General features: G+C 48.0%; 1 protein-coding gene across 1 annotated transcript in view; it reads right to left on the bottom strand.

The window, feature by feature from the left end:
- RBM5 (RNA binding motif protein 5) overlaps positions 1-24,919 on the bottom strand; it is a 333,945-nt gene that overhangs the window by 204,116 nt on the left and 104,910 nt on the right. Inside the window, exon 4 of the mRNA XM_033925757.1 lies at positions 5,994-6,159. Coding sequence (XP_033781648.1) covers positions 5,994-6,159 — 166 coding nt within the window. The remainder of the gene's footprint in view (positions 1-5,993; positions 6,160-24,919) is intronic.

Below are 24,919 nucleotides of genomic sequence, written 5' to 3' on the forward strand. Positions count from 1 at the left end.
ATGCAGCACTCGGAAGCTCTTAAAGATCTTCAAGCAAGTCTGCTTTTGAGGCTGTCCGCTACGGGTCCGTCGGTGACATCACCCATGTGTGAGAATATGCTGCCTGCTTGTCCTGGGATAATATTGAAAACCTCAGAAACTTTCTAGACTTGAAGAAGATAGTCAGGAAATAAAAAGCACAGTTACTTACCGTAACAGGTGTTATCCAGGGACAGCAGGCAGATATTCTTGACTGATGGGTGACGGCACCGACGGAGCCCCGGTACGGACAATTTTAGAGTGATTGCACTCTAAGAACTTGGAAAGTTCTGGCATGCCGCACCGCGCACGCGCGAGTGCCTTCCCGCCCGACAGAGGCGCGCGGTCCCCAGTTATGATAAGCCAGCTAAGAAGCCAACCCGGGGAGGTGGGAGAGACGCAAGAATATCTGCCTGCTGTCCCTGGATAACACCTGTTACGGTAAGTAACTGTGCTTTATCCCAGGACAAGCAGGCAGCATATTCTTGACTGATGGGTGACCTCCAAGCTAACAAAAAGAGGGATGGAGGGAAGGTTGGCCGTTAGGAAAACAAATTTTGCAAAACAGATTGGCCGAAGTGTCCATCCCGTCTGGAGAATGCATCCAGACAATAATGAGATGTAAAAGTATGAACTGAGGACCAAGTAGCAGCCTTGCAGATTTCCTCAATAGAAGTGGAACAGAGGAAAGCTACAGATGCTGCCATTGCTCGGACTCTATGGGCCGTGACAGAACCTTCCAGTGTCAGTCCAGTCTGAGCATAACAGAATGAAATGCACGCTGCAAGCCAATTAGACAACATACGTTTAGAAACAGGACGTCCCAATTTGTTCGGATCAAAGGAGAGAAAAAGTTGGGGAACTGATCTGTGGGGTTTCGTACGCTCTAGATAGTAAGCTAGAGCCCTTTTACAATCTAAGGTATGTAGAGCCTGTTCCCCAGAGTGAGAATGAGGCTTCGGAAAGAAAACAGGCAGAACAATGGATTGGTTGAGATGGAATTCAGAGACAACCTTAGGGAGAAACTTTGGATGTGTACGCAGAACCACCTTGTCATGGTGAAAGACCGTAAAAGGTGGATCTGCAACCAGTGCATGTAGCTCACTGACCCTCCTGGCAGAGGTAAGAGCAATAAGGAAAAGTACCTTCCAAGTGAGAAACTTGAAAGGAGTGGTGGCCAAAGGTTCAAATGGAGGCTTCATTAAGGCGGAAAGAACTACATTGAGATCCCAGATAACAGGAGGGGCTTTAAGAGGTGGTTTCACATTGAAAAGACCCCGCATGAACCTGGACACCAGGGGATGAGCTGAGAGAAGTTTTCCATGGACCGGCTCATGAAAAGCAGCAATGGCACTGAGGTGGACTCTGATGGAAGAAGACTTAAGGCCAGAGTTAGACAAAGAAAGCAAATAATCCAACAACGTCTCCACTGCCAGGGAAGTGGGATCAAGATGATGAAGAAGACACCAGGAAGAAAATCTTGTCCACTTCTGATGGTAACATTGCAGAGTGGCTGGTTTCCTGGAGGCATCTAGAATGGAACGAACAGGCTGAGACAAAAGAGTATCATGAGAGGTCAGCCCGAGAGATACCAAGCTGTCAGGTGCAGAGACTGGAGGTTGGGATGTAGAAGGGTCTCCTGATGCTGTGTAAGCAGAGAAGGAAACAGAGGAAGAAGAAAAGGTTCCCTGGAACTGAGTTGAAGTAGAAGGGAGAACCAATGTTGCCTGGGCCACCTCGGAGCAATCAGAATCATGGTGGCTCGTTCCCTCTTGAGCTTGAACAAGGTTCTCAACATGAGAGGCAGAGGAGGGAAAGCGTACAGGAACAGATTGGACCAGTCGAGGAGAAATGCATCCGCTGCCAGACGTGAGGAGAGTAGAGTCTGGAGCAGAATAGGGGCAGCTGGTGATTGTGAGGATCTGCAAAGAGGTCTATCTGAGGAGTGCCCCATTGAGCGAAGATAGACTGTAGAGTTGAACTGTAGAGTAGGACTGTCCACTCGTGGGGTTGGAGAATTCTGCTGAGCTTGTCCGCTAAAGAATTCTGTTGTCCCTGAATGTAGATAGCTTTCAGGAAGAGATGGTGAGTTATGGCCCAAGACCAGATCTTCTGGGCTTCCTGGCACAAGAGGCGAGAGCCTGTCCCCCCCTGCTTGTTGATGTAGTACATGGCCACTTGATTGTCTGTGCACAGCAGAAGGACCTGAGGAAAGAGAAGATGTTGGAAGGCCTTGAGGGCATAAAACATCGCTCTGAGTTCCAGGAAATTGATGTGATGCTTCTTTTCCTGGGCTGTCCAAAGACCTTGAGTCTGGAACTCGTTCAAATGAGCTCCCCATGCATAAGGAGAGGCGTCGGTGGTGATGACTAGTTGATGAGGAGGTAGCTGGAACAGAAGACCTCTGGATAGATTTGAGGATACCAACCACCATTGTAGAGACTGACGAAGAGATGATGTCACAGATATGTGTCGTGAGCAAGGATCCGTCGCTTGGGACCACTGAGTAGCAAGGGTCCATTGAGGAGTGCGCAGGTGAAGACGTGCGAGGGGTGTGACATGGACTGTGGATGCCATGTGACCCAAGAGTATCATCATTTGTTTTGCAGAGATGGAATGTTGTGGAAGCACCTGCTTACAGAGACTGGAGGATCTGAAGACGGTTGGATGGTAGGAATGCTCTCATGAGGAGTGTGTCCAGTATCGCTCCAATGAATTGAAGTCTCTGAGTGGGGATGAGATGAGACTTGGGTAGATTGATCTCGAATCCCAGTATCCGTAGAAACAGGATGGTTTGGTTGGTGGCCATGAGTACTGCTTGAGCGGATGTGGCCTTGATTAACCAGTCGTCCAGGTAAGGAAATACCTGAAGGTGGTGAGAGCGTAGAAATGCAGCTACCACAATAAGACATTTGGTGAACACCCTTGGAGAGGAAGCAAGACCGAAGGGCAGCACCTTGTATTGGTAATGACAATGATTGATCATGAAGCGGAGATACCGTCTGGAGGTTATATTGATCGGTATTATAGTATAAGAGGAGTTAATCCGTAAAGCCATTGCTTGTTATTTGATTTGTGTGTTAATTATTGAAGTCCTACAGTTAGACCTTCCCCCATTGGTTTCTTATTTTGGGGTCTAAGAAAAAGATGTATTATTATTACTGCTTCATATGATATTATTTGTAATATTTTCCTTTCGTGTTTCCTAAACAAGTTTAAACTGCTTGCTATTATTTTCAAAATGAAATTAAAAAAAAAAAACCCACCCAATTGGGCAGGAAAATCGAATCGAAATTTTAAAAAAATAAAAAATTTGATTCATTACACTGAATCGAATTAAAAATTTTTTTCTGCATCGGGTAGCACTACTGTCCATCACCTACTGGAGACAGAGATATACTAACTGACCAAGGAGCATTCCATCCTATGTAATAATTGAGTACTCTATCTCCACCTGCTGGTAGATGGTCATAACCCAGAAGTCTCTGGATTCATCTGCTTTGATGACAAAAAATGATTTTGCACACAATTCCTCCCAAAATCTACTTAACCAGGAACTGGGAGACTGAAGCATTAAACTTTGCTCCTATTTACTGGAAAAGGATTGTGAAAATAATTCACTTAAACTCATTTGGATGACTCCATTTCGGTATAGCCAAGGTTACTGATGTATAGGAAATATTAAAGTAATATTGTTAAACTTTTTTCTAATTGTAAACATTTTAATTATAAATGGCAAGACTTTGAATATCTTTCTAATTCTTTACACTGAGATTCTATTTCCTTATTCCTCTATATTACTCATGTTATGCTGGGTATTTTGCTCTCTTCACAGTTTTTGTAGACATGTCTCTAAAACACATTTATACTACCTCTTATGACTCAAAGTTATTAAACAATCAATTGAATCCAGTCATAAAAAATGAGAAGTTGGGTCGTCAGTGCAGCCAGCACTTCTTCAACATCGGGACAGGCAGTCCCGCTGCTGTCCGCTCCAGCCAGCTGAGAGGGTCCTTCGGAGGAGCCTTAATTGCCGGTTCAGCCAGGAGGGAGCCTGTCGTCAGTGCAGCCAGCACTTCTTTAACATCGGGACAGGCAGTCCCGCTGCTGTCCGCTCCAGCCAGCTGAGAGGGTCCTTCGGAGGAGCCTTAATTGTCGGTTCAGCCGGGAGGGAGCCTGTCGTCAGTGCAGCCAGCACTTCTTCAACATCGGGACAGGCAGTCCCGCTGCTGTCCGCTCCAGCCAGCTGAGAGGGTCCTTCGGAGGAGCCTTAATTGCCGATTCAGCCGGGAGGGAGCCTGTCGTCAGTGCAGCCAGCACTTCTTCAACATCGGGACAGGCAGTCCCGCTGCTGTCCGCTCCAGCCAGCTGAGAGGGTCCTTCGGAGGAGCCTTAATTGCCGGTTCAGCCGCGGCCCGCGGCCGCGAGCCGAAGGGGCGTGGCTAAAGGGGCTTGCCCCTTTTGAGCCCCTTCGGAGTCCAGAGGACTAGGGAGCAGAGGTATCTAATTCCTTAATATGGGCAAGAGGAAGGTTAAAGCAAATCAATCTGCTACAATGACGGGCCCGATGGATCGTCATCTTATACTTCCTGGTTTGTCACATGTTGAAGAGCAGGTAACATTAGATACTCAAGCTGTCTCCCTATCCTCAGGGGAACCATCACCACCTCCTCAACCATCTTATTCCTTAGGGTTAGAAGTATCTCCTCTCCCTTTTAAAGAGGGAGTAACTTCTTCCCCACAATTATCTTTATTATCTGAACTGGAGGTTTCAGGACAATCCTTGGGGCAAGCTAAAGAACTAATTCCAGTACAGATGAGTACTGGGCAAGGCTCAGTTGTTATCCCTAAGGATAAAGTGATCACTCTAAATGATATTTGGCTTAGCATTAATAGAATAGAGACATCATTGCAAAAAACTGTTTCGGATTTGTGTCAATTTTCATCTGATATAACAATGAAAATTAAAGAGCAAGAAGGTAAAATTGGTGAAACAGCTGTTAAGTTTGAAAAATTGGATCAAGTAGTAAGTACTTTACAAGCTAGTGCTGTTTCTAATATTAAGGATAGTATGGTGATGCATTCTAAATTAGAAAAAATGGAAAATTCTATCAAGGTTAAAAATCTTCGTATTTTAAATTTTCCAATCACACATTATCTGTCTCCGATGGAACTCTTGAGAATGTATTTGAAAGAGATATTACAATATAATAATGTGGAAGCTTTTGAAGTTGATAATTTGTATTACATCTCGAGAGATTCCAAGGTTATGGCAAATGAAGGTGAAATGGACAAAATGGTGTCACCTGATAGTTTGAATGTTTCGCAGTTTCTAGAATCATCTAAAGATACAATAGATAAACGTGCAACTCTTCTTGTGACTTTTAAGACAGAGTTGGAAAAACAAGCTATTTTAAAATTGTATTTTGCGAAAAAACAGGAAATGTTTTGTGGCCAACGGGTGATAATTTTTCCTGACGTCGCCAGACAAACTCAGTTTAAAAGGAAGCAGTTCCTTCAGCTAAAGCCTAAGGTTTTGGCAGTTGGAGCTACTTTCTTTTTGAAATTTCCATGCAAATGCCTTATATCGTATGGAAGTGATAAATATGTGTTTTATGATCCAGTCCAGTTAGAAGACTTTGTTAAACAGAAACCTTTGTTGAAAGTTTAGTTACTATTACTGATTTTATTTTTGGAGGATGATGTATATAATATAAATGCCATTTTGCCTGTCTTTAGATGGTAGATTGATGGATTTGATTCTTTTTTCTTTCCTTTTTTTAAAAAAAGGTACTGGCGAGTGGCGACCATGATAATGTGGACTAAGACACGGTTGATAATTGCCTAAGTTTTTTATGTTCTCTATATTGAGTTTGTTGTGGTCATTCATGAATATTTGTTATTAATGTATTGTAACAAATAACCAAATAAAGAATTAAAAAAAATGAGAAGTTGTTCCAGACAACATTATATACCTCTGGGCTGTCATAGTCTCTGTAGTCATCATATCTCTCGTTGCGACGCTCCTCAATTGATCTCCTGTATTCTGATTCCCTTCGCCTGATTCTGAACTCCCTTTCATCCCTGTCATCTCGGTCTAGAGAAGAACCATATCTTCCGCTGCGCTCACTCCTGCTCACTCTGCAAAACGAAAGCAACTAATTTCAGTATACAAATCCTGAGTACTAAACATGTATCTGAATTCAAGAAAGCATGGGACAAGCAAAGAGGAACTATACAGCTTATCAGTTGGTATGGATAGGCAATCAAATGGTCTTTATCCATTTTCTGTATTTCTACTTTACAGAGGTAACCAGTTCAATATCAAAAGCTTCTCTGGCTGCCATTGGAATCCAGAGTTCTATTCAAGTTCTCATGCATTTCTATAAAACAGTATTTGGCATGCTACCAGGTTATCTTATTCCTCATTTTACTTTGAATTATACCAACAAGAGCTCTCAAAGAATACACTTGTTTGCATATCCCTCAATAAAATCTTATTATTACAAAAGGTTCCTAGAGAGAACCTTTGCTTTTCAGGCGGCCAAAATGAATTCATGGCATGCCAAAACGGTGTTAGAAGCCTCCTCTTATCTTGATTTCAGAAAACAAATAAAAACTCAGTTATTCAATAGGCAGGGTTCCTAATGTATCTTAATATTTAACTTACTATTTTTTATTCATTTTAAAATTGTTTGTATTTCCTCCTATATCGTATGTATCTAAATTGCTGAATTTTAAATGATTTGCATTGTATGTATCATGTTTAAATTGTTGTGAACCACCTAGAACTTCCAGGTATAGCGGTATATAAAAATAAATTATTATTCCAGTACTGAAAACAGAAACAAGTACAGTGGAATCTTAGTTTACGAGCATAATTTGTTCCAGAAGCATACTCGTAAACCAAATTGCTCGTATATCAAAGCAAGTTTCCCCATAGGAAGTAAGGGAAACTTGCTTTGATTTGTTCCACCTCCTCCTCCCCCCCCCCCCCCCCCGCCGAGGCTACCAGCACTGCTCCATCACCCTCCTCCCCTACCCGCTCAAACCGGCATCGCACCCCCGCCCCCCCCCCCCCCCCCCCGCGAGAACCGCATCACATCCCTGTGCTGGAAGCGGCATCCGCCCACCCGCCCAGACAAGCTCCTTATCCCATCTGCTGCGTACCGGTGCCATTTAAGGAAAGCTCCTGCCTCTTGCCTGGGCTGGGCCTTGAGCATCTGCGCATGCTCAAGGCCTTCTGGCTCTCGTTCTCTCCGAGAGAATGAGAGCCAGAAGGCCTTGAGCATGCGCAGGTGGATGTCATTTCCAGCACAGGGGTGTGATGTGGTTCTCGCGGGGGGTGGAAGAGGAGTGCTCATTTAGCGGGACAGTATTCGTTTTGCAAGTTAAGATCTGCGGAAGTGTTTTGCTCGTCTTGCAAAACACTCGCAAACCAGGTTACTCGCAAACCGAGGTTCCACTGTACTTGTATTCTTTGCAAGGAAAAAAAAAAAAAAGAATTAAGGATGAAATGTATTAACCAGGCAGAGAGCATTTAAATAGCCAAACAATGCAAGGAAAAATATGAGTCTTGCCTGATAATTCTCTCTTTTAGTCCTACCGGATTAGTCCAGAATCAATGCATTGTGTCCATCGACAAGCGAATAGAGACAGAGAAAATAGTTCTTTGTTACTCACCCCATAAGGGTATAGTGCAGCTGTAGAATGTACAATATTTTGGATAACCTAACAATGGTGCGCATGAACACCAGTCAATATGGAAAAAAACAATATTAAAATGTTTCATCGTGTAAAATAGAGGACATATACTCTAACTTAAACATTTGTATAAAGCTATACGTGTTGAAGAATGCAGTAAAACAGGAGGCATGAGATCTGTAAGAAAAGAAATCAGAAATGACACCCTATAGGAAAATAAAAATCAATCAGGATGGGTTTCTGTATTGAACTAGCAGGACTAAAGGAAAGCACGGTTACTTACTTTAACAGGTGTTATCCAGGGACAGCAGGCAGATATTCTCACTGATGGGTGACGTTACCGATGGAGCCCCGGTAAGGACACTTCAAGAACTTGAAAAATGTTCTTGACACCCACACCGCGCATGTGTGAGTACCTTCCCGACCGACATAGGCGCATGGTCCCACCGTTAAGATAAGCCAGCTAAGAAGCCAACCCGGTGAGGTGGGTGGGTTGTGAGAATATCTGCCTGCTGTCCCTGGATAACACCTGTTACGGTAAGTAACTGTGCTTTATCCCAGGACAAGCAGGCAGCATATTCTCACTGATGGATGACCTCCAAGCTAACAGAGATGGGATGGTGGGAGAGTTCACCAAAGAAAATACAATTGTAAAACATAATGGCTGAAGTGCCTATCCCGTCTGGAGAAAAAGACCAGACAATAGTGAGAAGTGAAAGAATGAACTGAGGACCACGTGGCAGCTGTACAGAGTTCCTCAGTAATGTAACTATAAGGAAAACAACAAAAGCTGCCAGAATTCAGACTTAGGAACTGGAATACGATATCCCCGTACGAGGTCAACCCGAGGAAAGGAGAACGAGAGGGAGGCAATCAGCCAAGTGAAAATTGTTCCCATGAATAGAGGATATCCAAACTGAGTTGAATCAAAAGGTGGGATAAAATCACTGTGGCTCCGACCTAAGTAACAAGGAAGAGAAAAAACCCGCTTATAGGACAAAACATATAAAGCCAGGATCCTCGTAGGAAAAATGAGGTGCAGGAAACAGACAGAAGAACTGACTGAGCGAAATGAAACATGAACACAGAAGCACCTTGGCTTGATGATGACTGATAAGGAGGAAGCTGCTAGCAGGGCATGAAACTCACCAATCCCCCTGGAAGAGGTGAGACAGATGGAAAAACCATTTTCCAGGGAATAAACTCAAGTGGAGCTAATGCCATAGTTATAAATGGTAGCATCAACAAGCAGTAAGAACCATAGGAATAGTCCAGACAACAGAGGGTGGTTACACACATGAAAAACCCCTGTCATGATACTGGGAACTAGAGGAGAAATCAGAAAAGAGGGCGCTCCTCGACAGATCAAGGGAAAAAATGCAATAGCATTAAAAAGAAGTCTGAGAGCTATAGACTCGAGACTAGAAGCAAACAAAGAAAAAATTCCACCGGTTAAGAAGTTAAAATATGTTTGCCCAATCCAGGAGAAAAAGAACTGTTGAAACTGGCTGCTAGGAAATTCAGCTGCTCATGAAAAGCAGCAAGAGGAGATGACCAATCATCTCCAAGATCACAAAAACAGGGCCTCCTGACATAACAGAAGAGAGCCCTAGACTCCTTGCTCAAGTGCATGTAGTGTAAAACCCCTGAATTGGCTGTGCAAGGAAGGAGGACTTGAGGACAGAGTAGATGATGAAAATCATGAGGTCCTAAAATATCATAAGAAAAATTAGGGAAAAAATGGGAAAAATCCGATGCCTGGCAGTTGAAAGACCCTGAGGCTGTAGAATGCCCATATGAACCCCCCAGACAGAAAATAGATGCAGCAAGCATGAAGACCATGCAAGGAGGTAACAAATAAAAAAGGGAACCTCCGTAGAGACTAGAGGAGATCAAACATATATAAGCTTTGAGAGACAAGCCCTCGCCTGGTACCACTGGAAAGCACACTTACTTACCGTAACAGGTGTTATCCAGGGACAGCAGGCAGCTATTCTCACATATGGGGTGATGTCATACGACAGAACCCCGATGCGGACACCTCACAAGCAGACTTGATTGAAGAAACTAGAAGTTTCGAGTCGCCCGCACCGCGCATGCGCGAGTGCCTTCCCGCCCAGTGCACAGGACGCGTCTCCTCAGTTCAGATAGCTAGCAGAGAAGCCAACCAGGGGAGGTGAGTGGGTTGTGAGAATAGCTGCCTGCTATCCCTGGATAACATCTGTTACGGTAAGTAACTGTGCTTTATCCCAGGACAAGCAGGCAGCTATTCTCACATATGAGTGACCTCCAAGCTAACCAGAATGGGCATAGCAGAAAGAGATACAAGCCACCATCCAGTTGGAGATGGTGCGTTTAGAAATTGGATGTCCCAACTTATTTGGATCGAAAAGAGACAAAAAGTTGAGGAGCAGTTCTGTGTGGTTTAGTGCGTTCCAAGTAGAAGGCCAAAGCACGTTTACAGTCCAGAGTATGAAGAGCTGATTCTCCAGGATGAAAATGAGGCTTTGGAAAAAACACTGGAAGTACGATAGATTGGTTGAGATGAAATTCTGAGACCACTTTAGGTAGGAATTTCGGATGAGTATGAAGAACCACCTTGTCATGATGGAACAGTGAATGGTGGATCAGTAACTAAAGCTTGTAGCTCACTGACTCGTTGAGCAGAAGTGAAGGCAAAGCAATGTTACTTACCGTAACAGTTGTTATCCAGGGACAGCAGGCAGCTATTCTCACTAGTGGGTGATGTCATCAGACAGAGCCCCGGTACGGACGTCTCACAAGCACGTGTTGCTTGTAGAAACTTAAAGTTTCTAGATGCCCGCACCGCGCATGCGCCGGTGCCTTCCTACCCGGAGATCCGGGCGTGTCTCCTCAGTTCAGGTAGCTAGCCTGAGAAGCCAACCCAGGGGAGGTGGGTGGGACGTGAGAATAGCTGCCTGCTGTCCCTGGATAACAACTGTTACGGTAAGTAACATTGCTTTATCCCAGGACAAGCAGGCAGGTATTCTCACTAGTGGGTGACCTCCAAGCTAACCTCAGTGGGATGGAGGGGGAGTTGGCGACTTAAGAGAATAAATTTTTCAATACTGTTTGGCCAAACTGTCCATCCCGTCTGGAGAGGGTATCCAGACAATAATGTGAGGTGAATGTGTGAACCGAGGACCAGGTGGCAGCCTTGCAAATTTCCTCGATTGGTGTTGATCTGAGGAATGCTACTGAGGCTGCCATTGCTCTGACCTTATGGGCTGTGACCTTACAAGGAAGTGATAATCCAGCCTGGGCATAGCAGGAAGAGATACAAGCCGCCATCCAATTGGAGATGGTGCGCTTTGATACGGGTCTTCCCAACTTGTTAGGGTCGAAGGAGACAAAAAGTTGAGGAGTGGTTCTGTGTGGCTTGGTGCGATCCAGGTAGAAAGCCAAGGCACGTTTGCAGTCTAGAGTGTGAAGGGCCGATTCTCCGTGGTGAGAATGAGGCTTAGGGAAGAATACTGGAAGTACAATGGATTGGTTGAGATGAAATTCGGAGACCACCTTAGGCAGGAATTTCGGGTGAGTGCGGAGGACCACCTTGTCATGGTGGAATACTGTGAAAGGTGGGTCCGCCATCAACGCCTGGAGTTCGCTGACTCTGCGAGCGGACGTAAGGGCTACAAGGAAAAGCACTTTCCAGGTGAGATACTTCAGAGGGGCCCTGTTGAGTGGTTCAAACGGGGGCTTCATGAGGTGGGAAAGGACTACATTGAGGTCCCAAACTACTGGGGGTGGTTTGAGAGGAGGGTTAACATGGAAGAGTCCTTTCATAAATCTGGCGACCACCGGATGGGCCGAGAGGGGTTTCCCTTGTAGGGGCTGGTGGAACGCCGCAATAGCGCTCAGGTGGACTCGTATGGAAGTGGACTTGAGCCCAGATTGAGATAGGTGTAGGAGATAGTCCAGCACGGAGGATAAGGAAGCTCGCTGAGGTTCCGTTGACTTAGAAACACACCATGAGGAGAATCTGGTCCATTTTTGGGAGTAGCATTGTCGAGTGGCGGGCTTCCTGGAAGCTTCCAAGACCTCCCTCACTTCTTGTGAGAATTGGTGAGGGGTTACGTTGAGAGGAACCAAGCTGTCAGGTGGAGAGCCTGCAGGTTGGGATGAAGTAGTGATCCTTGATGTTGAGTAAGCAGTGAAGGAAACACTGGAAGTGGTACTGGTTCCCTGCTGCTGAGTTGAAGTAGGAGGGAGAACCAAGGTTGTCTGGGCCACCGAGGAGCTATTAGAATCATGGTGGCCCGTTCGAGTTTCAGCTTGACCAGAGTCTTCTGGATCAGCGGGAATGGTGGGAACGCATATAGGAATAGTTTCCCCCAGTTCAGTAGAAAAGCATCTGCCTCGAGGCGATGAGGAGTGTAGATCCTGGAGCAAAACTGAGGCAGTTTGGCGTTGTGGGGAGCCGCAAAGAGGTCTATCTGGGGCGTCCCCCATTGCGTGAAAATTTGGTGAAGGGGGCTGGAATGGAGAGTCCATTCGTGCGGTTGTAGCAGACGGCTTAGTTTGTCTGCTAAGACGTTGTTCTCCCCCTGGATGTATACTGCTCTGAGTAGGGTGTTGTGGCGCACCGCCCAGTCCCAGACTCGTAGAGCTTCCTGGCAAAGGAGGGCCGAGCCCGTGCCTCCTTGCTTGTTGATATAATACATGGCGGCCTGATTGTCTGTGCGAATGAGGATTACCATGTCGTGGAGTAGGTGTTGGAAAGCTTGGAGCGCATTGAAGATGGCTCTGAGTTCCAGTAGATTGATTTGGTGTAGTCTTTCCGCACTGGTCCAGAATCCTTGGGTGCGGAGACCCTCTAGGTGGGCCCCCCATGCGTAGTTCGACGAATCGGTTGTGAGAACTTTCTGATGGGGGGGAGAGTGCATCAGCAAACCTCTGGATAGATTCGAAGAGGTCATCCACCAAAGTAGAGACTGCCGAAGAGCAGGTGTGACTAAGATGCGTTTGGATAGTGGATCGGACGATTGATTCCACTGTGATGCCAGGGTCCACTGGGGGATCCTGAGGTGGAGTCTGGCGAAGGGTGTCACATGTACTGTGGAGGCCATATGGCCCAGGAGCACCATCAGTTGTCTCGCCGGTAGGGTTTGGCGAGTAGACACCGATTGGCTGAGATGAAGAAGAGACTCCATGCGTTGCCGAGGCAGGAATGCTCGGAGTCGGGTGGTGTCCAGGACCGCTCCGATGAAGGGGAGGGACTGGGTGGGTTGTAGATGAGACTTGGAGAAGTTGATCTCGAAGCCCAAATTCTGGAGGAAGTAGGTTGTAGCCAAGGCCGCCGAAGTGACCTCTGGGGCTGACGGGGCCTTGATGAGCCAGTCGTCGAGGTATGGGAATACCTGTAGACCCCTGTCCCGGAGTGCCGCGGCCACTACCACCAGGCACTTTGTGAAGACTCTGGGGGACGAAGATAGGCCGAATGGTAGCACTCGATACTGTAGGTGCAGATTTCCCACCCGAAATCTGAGGAACTTTCGGGAGGCCGGGTGAATGGGGATGTGAGTGTAGGCCTCCTTGAGATCCAGGGAGCATAACCAGTCGTTCTGCTCGAGGAGGGGGTATAGAGAAGCCAAAGTCAACATGCGAAACTTCTCTTTGACCAGGGACTTGTTGAGGGCTCGAAGGTCTAAAATGGGTCGCAGGTCGCCCGTTTTCTTCGGGACGAGGAAGTACCGGGAGTAAAACCCTCGGTTCAATTGGTCTGACGGGACCGGCTCGACAGCCCGAAGCTGAAGTAAGGTTTGGACTTCCTGAAGAAGCAGGGCGGTCTGCGTCGAGCTTGAAGGATACTCTCTTGGAGGATGGTCCGGGGGGACCCGGTGGAATTGAAGAGAGTATCCTTCTCTTATGATGGTGAGGACCCATAGGTCCGTGGTTATGGCCTCCCATCGATGGTAAAAAAGATGGAGGCGGCCCCCTATGGGAGAGGCCGAGGTTATGCTCCCGGGGGGGGGCGTCAAAAGGGCTGGGGAGCCTTAGGTACCGCCGGTGGCTGAGGTTTTTGCTGAGACTTCTGGGGAGGTTGTCTCTTCGCAGGCTGTCTCGCAGCAGGCGTTTGTCTGGGCATGTAACGCCGCTGGTAAATCAGGGGTGGCCTGGAAGGTCGAGACTGTTGAGGTTTGGGTTTGGGCCGCAGGATGGATTGAAAGGATTTTTCATGATCCGACAGCTTCTTGGTAACAGTTTCGATAGACTCATCGAACAGGTCAGCTCCAGCACACGGTACGTTGGCGAGTCTGTCCTGTAGGTTGGGATCCATATCGATAGTACGGAGCCACGCCAGGCGACGCATAGCTACCGCGCTTGCGGCGGCGCGTGCCGAGAGTTCGAATGCATCGAAGGAGGATTGCATCAGCTGGAGGCGTAATTGGGAGAGGGAGGCTACCACTTCCTCGAACTCGAATCGAGCTTGGTTGTCTATGAACGGAGTGAACTTGCGGAGCACCGGCAAGAAGAACTCCAGATAGGAAGAGAAAAAGAAGTTGTAGTTTAGCACCCGTGACGCCATCATGGAGTTTTGGTAGAATTTTCTACCAAATTTGTCCATCGTTCTCCCCTCTCGGCCCGGCGGTACAGAGGCGTAGACCTGGGAGGGATGAGAGCGTTTAAGGGAGGACTCGACCAGTAGGGATTGGTGGGAGAGTTGAGGGCCCTCGAACCCTTTATGGTGCACGATGCGGTATCGAGCATCGAGTTTGCTGGGGATCGCCGGTATGGAATACGGCGTTTCGAAGCACTGCATGAAGGTCTGGTCCAGTAATTTATGCAAGGGGAGCCGAAGCGACTCCGTTGGAGGGTTAGGTAAATGCATGGTGTCCAGATACTCTTTGGAGTATCGGGAGCCCGTGTCAAGGGTCACATCCAGGTCCTCCGCCATTTGTCGGAGGAATGATGAGAAGGACAATTGTTCCGCCAGCGTCGGTCTGTGGGACGGGCTGGAGGAGGAGGAGGCCTCCAGGTCCGTGGACATCGGGGAGTGACAAGGAGAATCGGGCGCCAGTGTCTCCTCGTACTCCGGGCCCCTCGGGGGGGACACCTCTGATGAGGAGTATCCCCTACGTTGCAGTTTTTTCTGCGGTGACACCTCCGAATGGCGTGAGGAGTGCCAGGATGAGTGTCTCGATCGGTGCCCGTCTCGGTGGCGGGACGGGGATCGGGATCGTCTGTGCATCGCATGGTCTCCCGAGGCCCCCAAGTGGATAGGGCTGGAAGCGGTGGATCGCAACTGGGTTTGCGATGCGGGTTCTTGCGATGCTACCCAAGTCTAGTAAGGAGTACGGAAGAACTCTTCCTGACTATGCCCAGGGCTTCGAGTATCGATCGGAGGTCTGGTCCCATGTTGGCGCGGAGGCGTAATGGGTTCTAATGGCGGCATATCGGTAATCGAGGTTTGCCGCGTGGGCATCGCCGCCCTCCCCCGTTCGTCCTCGTCGGTTGTCGAGGTCGAACGGTGTGGGGGAGGGGGAGGGGGCGGACCGCCCCTTTGGACCGGTACCGGGAGGTCACCCTGTATGGCAGCGATGAGCCCGGGTCCGATGGTCTGCATGAGCTCAACGAATTGAGCTTCCAGCGCGGACCGTAGCGAAGCCGATAAGGAGGGATCCGCACCGAAAGGGGGTCCTCCTGCACGGACATCGCGCTCCTTCGAGGCCGAGTGCTTCTGCTTAGTAGCTTTCGGCACTTTGATGACCATTGGTGGCACTGTGGAAGGAAGAGGTACCTGAACAGAGGAGACCGGGGCAGGCACCGACGTCGAGCTCGTGGATGGTGTCGGGGTGAGCGATGCCGGTTTCACCACACTCGATGCAGGAGTGGTCGATGCCGGTTTCGCCCGAACCGGGGAGGTATCAGATGAAGTGGAGGCTGAGGGATCCTTAGCTGCGTCCATCTTGAACATCGATTCCCACAATAGGCAACGCCGCTTGAAAGAGCGTGCCGTAAGGGTAGAGCAAGGCCCGCACGATTTCGGGATGTGGTCGGGGCCCAAACACTGCAAACAGCGCCGGTGAGGGTCCGTGAGTGAAATCGCGCGTTGGCACTTGCTGCACTTTTTAAACCCGGTGATTGGCCGGGACATAGGCCGGAAAATCTCCGCCGCTAGGTCGAAGCCAGTGGGCCTGAGCCACGTGGCCGGCCCGTTCGACCTGCCGGAGGAAATAATCTTCTCTTTTTTTTTTTTTTTTTTTTTGAAAAAGAAAAGTACTGTTAACTGTAATTAAAAGAAAACGAAAACGCGGACAAGGAAGGCAAATTTAACTGAATTCAGCTAGCGCATGAAGAAGTTGAACTTCTCAGCTCCGCGGAAAAGAAAGAACTGAGGAGACACGCCCGGATCTCCGGGTAGGAAGGCACCGGCGCATGCGCGGTGCGGGCATCTAGAAACTTTAAGTTTCTACAAGCAACACGTGCTTGTGAGACGTCCGTACCGGGGCTCTGTCTGATGACATCACCCACTAGTGAGAATACCTGCCTGCTTGTCCTGGGATAATGAGAAATACCACTTTTCAAGTGAGATACTTCAGATGAGCCTTATCAATTGGTTCAAATGGAGGCTTCATGAGTTGAGAAAGGACAACATTGAGGTCCCAAACCACAGGAGGCAGTTTGAGAAGAGGTTTAACATCCTTTCATGAATCTGGAAACCACCGGATGAGCAGAGAGGGGGTTCCCTTCAATAGGCTGATGAAAAGCTGCAATTGCACTGAGATGGACTCGAATGGATGTAGATTTGAGTTCAGAGTTGGATAGGTGCAAAAGATAGTCCAAAACAGATAAGGAGGAATGTTGAGGCTCCTTATGATGAGAGGAACACCATGTAGAAAATCTAGTCCATTTTTGGTGATAGCATTGTCTAGTTGTAAGCTTTCTAAAAGCTTCTAAAACGTCTCTTACAGATTGAGAAAACTGAAGAGGGGTTATGTTGAGAGGTACCAGGCTGTCAGGTGTAGAGACTGTAGGTTGGGATGAAGCAGAGATCCTTGATTCTGTGTAAGCAAAGAAGGAAAAACTGGTAGAAGGTATGGTTCCCTGCTGCTGAGTTGAAGTAGAAGGGAGCGATTAGAATCATAGTGGCATGATAGTTCTTCAACTTGACCAGAGTCTTGAGAATGAGAGGGAATGGAGGAAATGCATAGAGGAAAAGATTTGTCCATTTCAGAAGAAAAGCATCTGCCTTGAGTCAGTGAGGAGAGTATATCCTGGAGCAGAACTGAGGCAGTTTGTAGTTGTGGGGAGCTGCAAAGAGGTCTATCTGAGGCGTACCCCACTTTGAGAAAATGTGATGAAGAGATGAGAAATGGAGAGTCCATTCGTGAGGTTGCAGAAAACGACTCAAATTGTCCGCCAAGCAATTTTGAGCCCCTTGAATGTAGACAGCTTTGAGGAAGGTGTTGTGACAGATCGCCCAGTCCCAAACTTCCAGAGCTTCTTGACAAAGGGAGGCAGACCCCGTCCCTCCCTGTTTGTTGACATAATGCATGGCGACTTGGTTGTCCATGCGGACGAGGACTACTGTGTCATGAAGGAGATGTTGAAAAGCATGGAGAGCTTTGAGGATTGCTCTGAGTTCCAACTAATTGATATGACACTGATGATCTGTACTGGTCCAGAGGCATTGAGTACGGAGACCATCGAGATGAGCGCCCCAAGCGTAGGTCGACAAGTCTGTCGTGAGGACCTTCTGATGAGTGGGCATGTGAAAAAGCAAGCCTCTGGAGAGATTGAAAGAGAGCATCCACCAATGGAGAGACTGCTTCAATGAAGGAGTGACTGAGATGTGGTGAGAAAGAGGATCGCAAACCTGAGTCCATTGGGATGCCAGAGTCCACTGAGGAATTCTGAGGTGAAGTCTGGCAAAAAGAGTCACGTGTACTGTAGAGGCCATGTGACCCAGAAGTATTATCATGTGTGTCGCAGATATGGAAGAACGAGAGGACACTGTGTAACAGAGGTGAAGCAGAGTTTCCAGACGTTGTTGTGGAAGGAATGCTCTGAGTTGGACAGTATCCAGAACAGCTCCAATGAATTGTAGATTTTGAGAGGGTTGAAGCTGAGACTTGGGAAAGTTGATTTCGAATCCCAAACTTTGTAGGAACCAGGTAGTCCGTTGGGTCGCTACAATAACCCCTTGAGATGTGGAATCTTTGATGAGCCAGTCATCGAGGTAGGGAAATACCTGAAGACCATGATTCCTTAGAGCTGCTACTACCACCACCAGGTACTTGGTGAACACTCTGGGAGACGAGGCCAGGCCGAAGGGTAGTACTCTGTATTGAAAATGCAGATTCCCCACCCGAAATCTGAGATACTGACAGGAGGCTGGGTGAATGCGGATGTGAGTATATGCCTCCTTGAGATCCAGAGAGCATAACCAATCGTTCTGCTCGAGAAGGGGATAGAGAGATGCCAGGAACAACATTCGAAACTTTTCTTTAACTAAAAATTTGTTGAGAGCCGGGTCATTCCATGTCAAGTGATCAGATTCTTGGAAAGTGCCCTGCATGACCATCACGGATTTTGATGAAACTTCATATGCAGAGTCCACCATGTCTCAAACTAATTTTGGTAAAGTTTTAGTTTCGCCTGTGGAATATTTGTGGAGATATAGCCTGTTACGGTAAATAACTGTGCTTTATCCCAGGACAAGAAGGCAGCATATTCTTGACTGATGGGTGACCTCCAAGCTAACAAAAAGAGGGACGGAGGGAAGGTTGGCCATTAGGAAAACAAATTTTGTAAAACAGATTGGCCGAAGTGTCCATCCCGTCTGGAGAATGCATCCAGACAATAGTGAGATGTAAAAGTATGAACTGAGGTCCAAGTAGCAGCCTTGCAGATTTCCTCAATGGAAGTGGAACGGAGGAAAGCAACAGACGCTGCCATAGCTCTAATCTTGTGGCCCGTGACAGAACCTTCCAGTGTCAGGCCCGACTGAGCATAACAGAATGAAACGCAAGCAGCAAGCCAATTAGACAGGGTGCGTTTAGATACAGGATGACCCAACTTGTTAGGATCAAAGGACAAAAACAGTTGAGGAGATGATCTGTGAAGTTTGGTGCGTTCAAGATAGTAAGCCAGAGCACGTTTACAATCCAAGGTATGCAAAGCCTGTTCACCTGGATTAGAATGAGGCTTTGGAAAAAATACAGGTAGGACAATGGATTGGTTAAGATGAAAGTCAGACACAACCTTAGGGAGAAATTTTGGATGTGTACGGAGGACCACCTTATCATGGTGAAAAACAGTGAAAGGTGGATCGGCCACTAGTGCATTCAGCTCACTGACCCTCCTGGCAGAAGTGAGAACTATAAGGAAGACCACTTCCCAAGTAAGAAATTTGAAATGCGCTGTGGCCAAAGGTTCGAAAGGAGGCTTCATTAAAGTAGAAAGAACCACATTGAGATCCCAGACTACAGGAGGGGGCCTAAGAGGTGGTTTCACATTGAAAAGGCCCCTCATGAACCTAGAAACCAAAGGATGAGCCGAGAGGGGTTTTCCATGGACCGGCTCATGAAAAGCAGCAATTGCACTAAGGTGAACTCTTATAGAAGTAGATTTAAGACCAGAGTCAGACAATGAAAGAAGATAGTCCAACACCAGCTCCACTGTTAGAGACATGGGATTATGGTGATTAAGAGGAACCAGGAAGAAAACCGAGACCACTTCTGTTGATAACACTGAAGAGTGGCCGGTTTCCTGGAAGCATCAATGATAGAACGGACAGGCTGAGAAAGGAGTGAATGAGCCGAAGTCAGCCCGAGAGAAACCAAGCTGTCAGGTGCAGAGACTGCAGGTTGGGATGCAGAAGGGACTGTTGATGCTGAGTAAGCAGAGAAGGAAACAGTGGAAGAGGTATGGGTTCCCTGGAACTGAGTTGAAGTAGAAGGGAGAACCAATGTTGCCTGGGCCACCATGGAGCGATGAGAATCATGGTAGCCCGTTCCCTCTTGAGCTTGAACAATGTCCGCAGCAGGAGCGGTAGAGGGGGAAATGCATATAGGAAGAGACTGGTCCAATCCAGGAGAAATGCATCGGGCGCCAGACGGTGAGGAAAGTAGAGTCTGGAGCAAAACAGGGGCAGTTGATGGTTGTGGGGAGCTGCAAAAAGGTCCACTTGAGGAGTGCCCCATTGAGCGAAAATGGACTGAAGAGTCATGGGATCGAGAGGCCATTCGTGAGGTTGAAGAATTCTGCTGAGATTGTCCGCTAAGGAATTCTGTTCCCCCTGAATGTAGACAGCCTTCAGGAATAAGTGACGAGCTGTCGCCCAAGACCAAATCCTTTGGGCTTCCTGACACAACAGGCGGGAGCCCGTCCCTCCCTGTTTGTTGATGTAGTACATTGCAACTTGATTGTCTGTGCAAATGAGTAGTACCTGAGGGAAGAGAAGATGTTGAAATGCCTTGAGGGCATAAAACATCGCTCGGAGCTCCAGGAAATTGATATGGTGTTTCTTTTCCTGGGTAGTCCAAAACCCCTGAGTTTGGAACTCGTTCAAGTGAGCTCCCCAGGCATAGGGGGAGGAATCCGTGGTGATGACTAATTGATGAGGAGGTAGATGGAACAGTAGACCTCTGGATAGATTTGAGGATGTCAACCACCAAAGAAGCGACTGTCGAAGAGACGAGGTCACAGATATGTGTTGTGAACAAGGATCCGTCGCTTGGGACCACTGGGTCGCTAAGGTCCATTGAGGAGTACACAGGTGGAGACATGCGAAGGGTGTGACATGTACTGTGGAGGCCATGTGTCCCAAGAGCACCATCATGTGATTTGCAGAGATGGAAGTTTGCTGAAACACCTGCTGACAGAGAGAAAGGATGGTGTGAAGGCGGTTTGGTGGAAGAAACGCCCTCATCCGAATAGTGTCCAGAATGGCACCAATGAATTGAAGTCGCTGAGTTGGAATGAGGTTCGACAGTCGAAGGAAGTGAATGGTCTGATTGGTGGCAAGCTGAACTGCCTGAGGAGAATGAGCCTTGATCAGCCAGTCGTCCAGATAAGGGAAGACTTGAAAGTTGTGAGAGCGGAGATAGGCCGCAACCACAATCAGACATTTGGTGAACACCCTGGGAGAAGAGGCTAGGCCGAAGGGTAACACCTTGTACTGATAATGATGTTGGTTGATGAGAAAGCGTAGATATTGTCTGGACGTCAGATGGATAGGAATGTGTGTGTACGCCTCCTTGAGATCGAGGGAGCATAGCCAGTCGCCCTGAGAGAGAAGAGGGTATAGGGTGGCAAGAGATAACATTTTGAACTTCTCCTTGACCAAACATTTGTTGAGATCTCTGAGATCTAATATTGGTCTGAGGTCTCCGGTCTTTTTGGGTACTAGAAAGTACTGGGAGTAAAATCCCTGGCCTCGCTGATCTTGAGGAACTTCTTCGATGGCGTTGAGAAGGAGGAGGGATTGAACCTCTTGAGCGAGAAGGAGGGACTGAGATTTGTTGGAAGCAGACTCTTTTGGTAGGCCTAAGGGCGGGGGAGTCTGGAAGTTGAGGGAATAACCGTGGGCTATGATCGAGAGCACCCACTGGTCGGTGGTGATTACTTCCCATCGAGAGAGAAAAACGTGAAGTCGACCTCCTATGGGTTGTGGAAGAGGACAGGAGGGAGGAAGACTGGCAATGCCCTGGAGAAGGGAGTCAAAAGGGCTGTGTCGGCTTAGTTTGAGGGGCAGGCTTTACGGTAGGCGGCTGTTGCTGACGAGCCTGTTGGTGCTGTTGGCGTTGCCTCCGAGTTTGAGGAGGATGAGGCTGAACCGGCTGAGCAGAAAACCTCCTCTGATACGATGGTTGTTGTCTAAATGGACGAGGAGGAGGAGGCTTCTTCTTATTTTTCAACAAGGTGTCCCACCGTGTTTCATGGGCAGAAAGCTTTTGCGTGGTGGTATCCATGGACTCCCCAAACAGCTCATCCCCTAGGCAGGGCGCATTGGCAAGCCGGTCCTGGTGGTTCACATCCAGGTCTGAGACTCGGAGCCATGCCAACCGTCTCATCGCTACAGACATAGCAGTGGCCCTTGATGTCAGTTCAAAAAGTATCATAAATTGAACCGACCATAAACTTCCTGAGTTGCAAAAGGCTGGATGTGCATTGTTGAAATGCAGGAAGCTTACGGTCCGGAATATACTTTTGAAAAGAGGCCACCTGTTGGATGAGATGTTTCAGGTAAAAAGAGAAGTGAAACGCGTAATTACCTGAACGGTTGGCCAACATCGCATTTTGGTAAAGACGTTTCCCAAATTTATCCATGGCCTTGCCCTCTCTGCCAGGAGGGACAGAGGCATATACACTAGCTCCCGTAGATTTCTTCAGGGTGGACTCCACCAGCAGAGACTCATGGGGAAGTTGGTGTTTGTCAAACCCTGGAATAGGAATCACTTTATAAAGTGATTCCAGTTTCCTAGGGGTTCCTGGAATTGTTATAGGAGTTTCCAAATTTTTGTAAAAAGTTTCCCTCAAGATGTCATGGAGGGGTAACTTCAAAAACTCTTTGGGAGGTTGGTCAAAATCCAAAGCATTGAGAAATGCCTTGGATTTTTTAGAGTCAGACTCTAGAGGAATTGAAAGAGTGTCTGACATCTCCTTTAGGAACTTGGTGAAGGAGGAGTGCTCTGGCTTACTAGCAGGATCCTGCACCGATGGATCATCCTCATCAGACGAATAATCTTCCTCGGTACCGAGGGGATCGTCAGAGTCATCCCACAAGTCAGGGTCCCGTACCGATTGAAGACGGCCCTGAGAAAGGGGAGTGGAGGTTTCGGTATGCTTGGTCTTGCGTACCAATTTCCCTGAACGCGTCGATACTGTACCTGGTGACTGCACAACGGTACGGGTGTCAGAGAACGGTACCGGATCAGAAGCCGAGTAAGAAGTACGCCTAAGAGACTTCGGCTCTGCCGACAGAACAGGCATGGATATAGATTTTTGCGGTGCCGATAATGTCGATGCCGATAAAAGAGGCTGGTCGACAATCGGCACCGAAGGCTCAGTAGGTACCGACACTGGAAGGCTCGGAGTCAATAGAGCCGGGAGCAATTGTTGCAGTTGCTCCTTAAGTTGGACCTGTAGGATGGAGGCAATACGCTCATCCAGAGTCGGTCCCGATGGCACCGGTACCGCTTTTTTCTTGCTCGGTACGTGCGGTGCAGCTCGACGCTCAGGCAAAGTCGATGCCGATGAAGAGGCAGTAACTTCAATGGGAGCGGAGCACTTACGGGGTCGGTGCGCAATCTGCAGGACTTGGTTCACTGCATGCTCGACTGGCGGCCCGAGAACAGTAGGGGAAGGCTTCTTAGCCGGCTTACCTACGGGGTGCGACACCGGCGATGGATCTTGCGGTGCCGACACTACCGGTGTCGATTTGGAGGAAGTTGCAGGAGTCGATACCGGTGGAACTTCCATAGCGGTACCGAAAAGGATCCGCTGTTGTATTTGCCGATTTTTTAAAGTTCTCTTTTGAAGAGAACTACAGCGGGTGCACGTTTCTGCCCTATGGTCCGGACCCAGACACTGCAGGCACCACTTGTGCGGGTTGGATAATGATATAGGGCGCGCACACCGCTGACACTTTTTAAAACCCGGTGAAGGGGGCATGAAGGGAAAAACGGCCGTAGCAAAATCGAAGCCCGAGGCTTCGATGGTGCCAACAGGTCCCGCCGGGGCCGACCGAAAAAAATCGAAAAAAGTGATTTTTTTTTTTTTTTGAACACAAACGAAATAAAATAAGAAAGAGAAAAATTCTCGAAGAAAAAGAACGCGTGAGCGGGAAGGCGAGTAACAATGAAAAAAATTTCCAACAGCCGTTGGAAACACGCGTCTTCTTAGCTCCGCGGAAACTAAGAAACTAGGGACCGCGCGCCTTCGTCGGGCGGGAAGGCACTCGCGCACGCACAGTGCGGCCTAACTAGAACTTTCTAAGTTCTTAGAGTGCAATCACTCTAAAATTGTCCGTACCGGGGCTCCGTCGGTGCCGTCACCCATCAGTCAAGAATATGCTGCCTGCTTGTCCTGGGATAATAAAGGACACCAGTATCGGTGTCCATGACCGGTATCCATGGTGTCATTGCCAAGCAGAGAAAAAAAGGACACCAGTACCGGTGTCCATGACCGGTACCCATGGGTCGGTCCAGAGTAGAAAGAAAAAAGCACTGGCACCCAGGGCCCATGACCGGTACCATCGATGCCGCTCTCGGAGGAGAAAGAAAGATCACCCGTACCCATGGTCCCAGACCGGTACCATTGGTGTCATTCCAGAGCAAGAAGAAAAGAACACCAGTACCTCTGGTCGATGACTGATACCATAGGTGTGGCTCTAGAATAGAAGAAAAGAACACTTGTACCCTTGTCTCATGATCGGTACCATCGGTGTCGCTCCACGCTTCCAAGATGAACATGCCCATATCAAGGCAGTCATTGATATCAAAGTGGAGCCAGATATAGGGCTGAAAAAAGGTTGGCAGGATTAGACTCACTACTACAATGACCTGAAGCCCAAAGGAGAAAACCAACTTACCAAAAGATCACAGACGGTGTGGACTGGAGAATCGGTACTGGAAGTATGCTGGGTATTGGGATCACCGGCGTAGACTGGTGCCGGATTCCTGGCGTTGTCGACGTGAAACTGCTTCTGGAGAATACACATGAAAATGCGCTTAAGAAGAAAAAAGCAAGGGAAGAAAAAAACGGCAAGGCCGAGGGCCCGACATTGCTAAAATAACAGAAGGATGTCGGTGAAGAGAAGTTCCACCACAAAACAACAGCATGGATGAAGACTGGACAGGAAAAACCAGCCCAGGACAAGAGCCATGCAGAGGGGAGAAAATAACATGGCGATCCATAACGCCCCACAAGGCCAAACCGACAATGGTAAAGAAAAAATAAAGTTTAAATGTTTTTTTGGGTTTTTTTTGTGGTAGTATGATCTTATGAAAGAAATAAAAGAAGAAACTGACAAAAAAGTCAATAAACCGCGAGAGTGGGAAGGCAGCGAATGAAAGATTTTTCAACAGCCGTTGAAACACGGCTTCTTAGCTCCGCGGAAACTAAGAAACTGAAGGACCGTGTGCCTACGTCGGGCGGGAAGGCACTCACGCATGCGCGGTGCGGGCGTCAAGAACTTTTTTCAAGTTCTTGAAATGTCCGTACCGGG

The sequence above is a fragment of the Geotrypetes seraphini genome, chromosome 17, assembly GCF_902459505.1.
Source record: "Geotrypetes seraphini chromosome 17, aGeoSer1.1, whole genome shotgun sequence".
In the NCBI taxonomy this organism is placed as follows: Eukaryota; Metazoa; Chordata; class Amphibia; order Gymnophiona; family Dermophiidae; genus Geotrypetes; species Geotrypetes seraphini.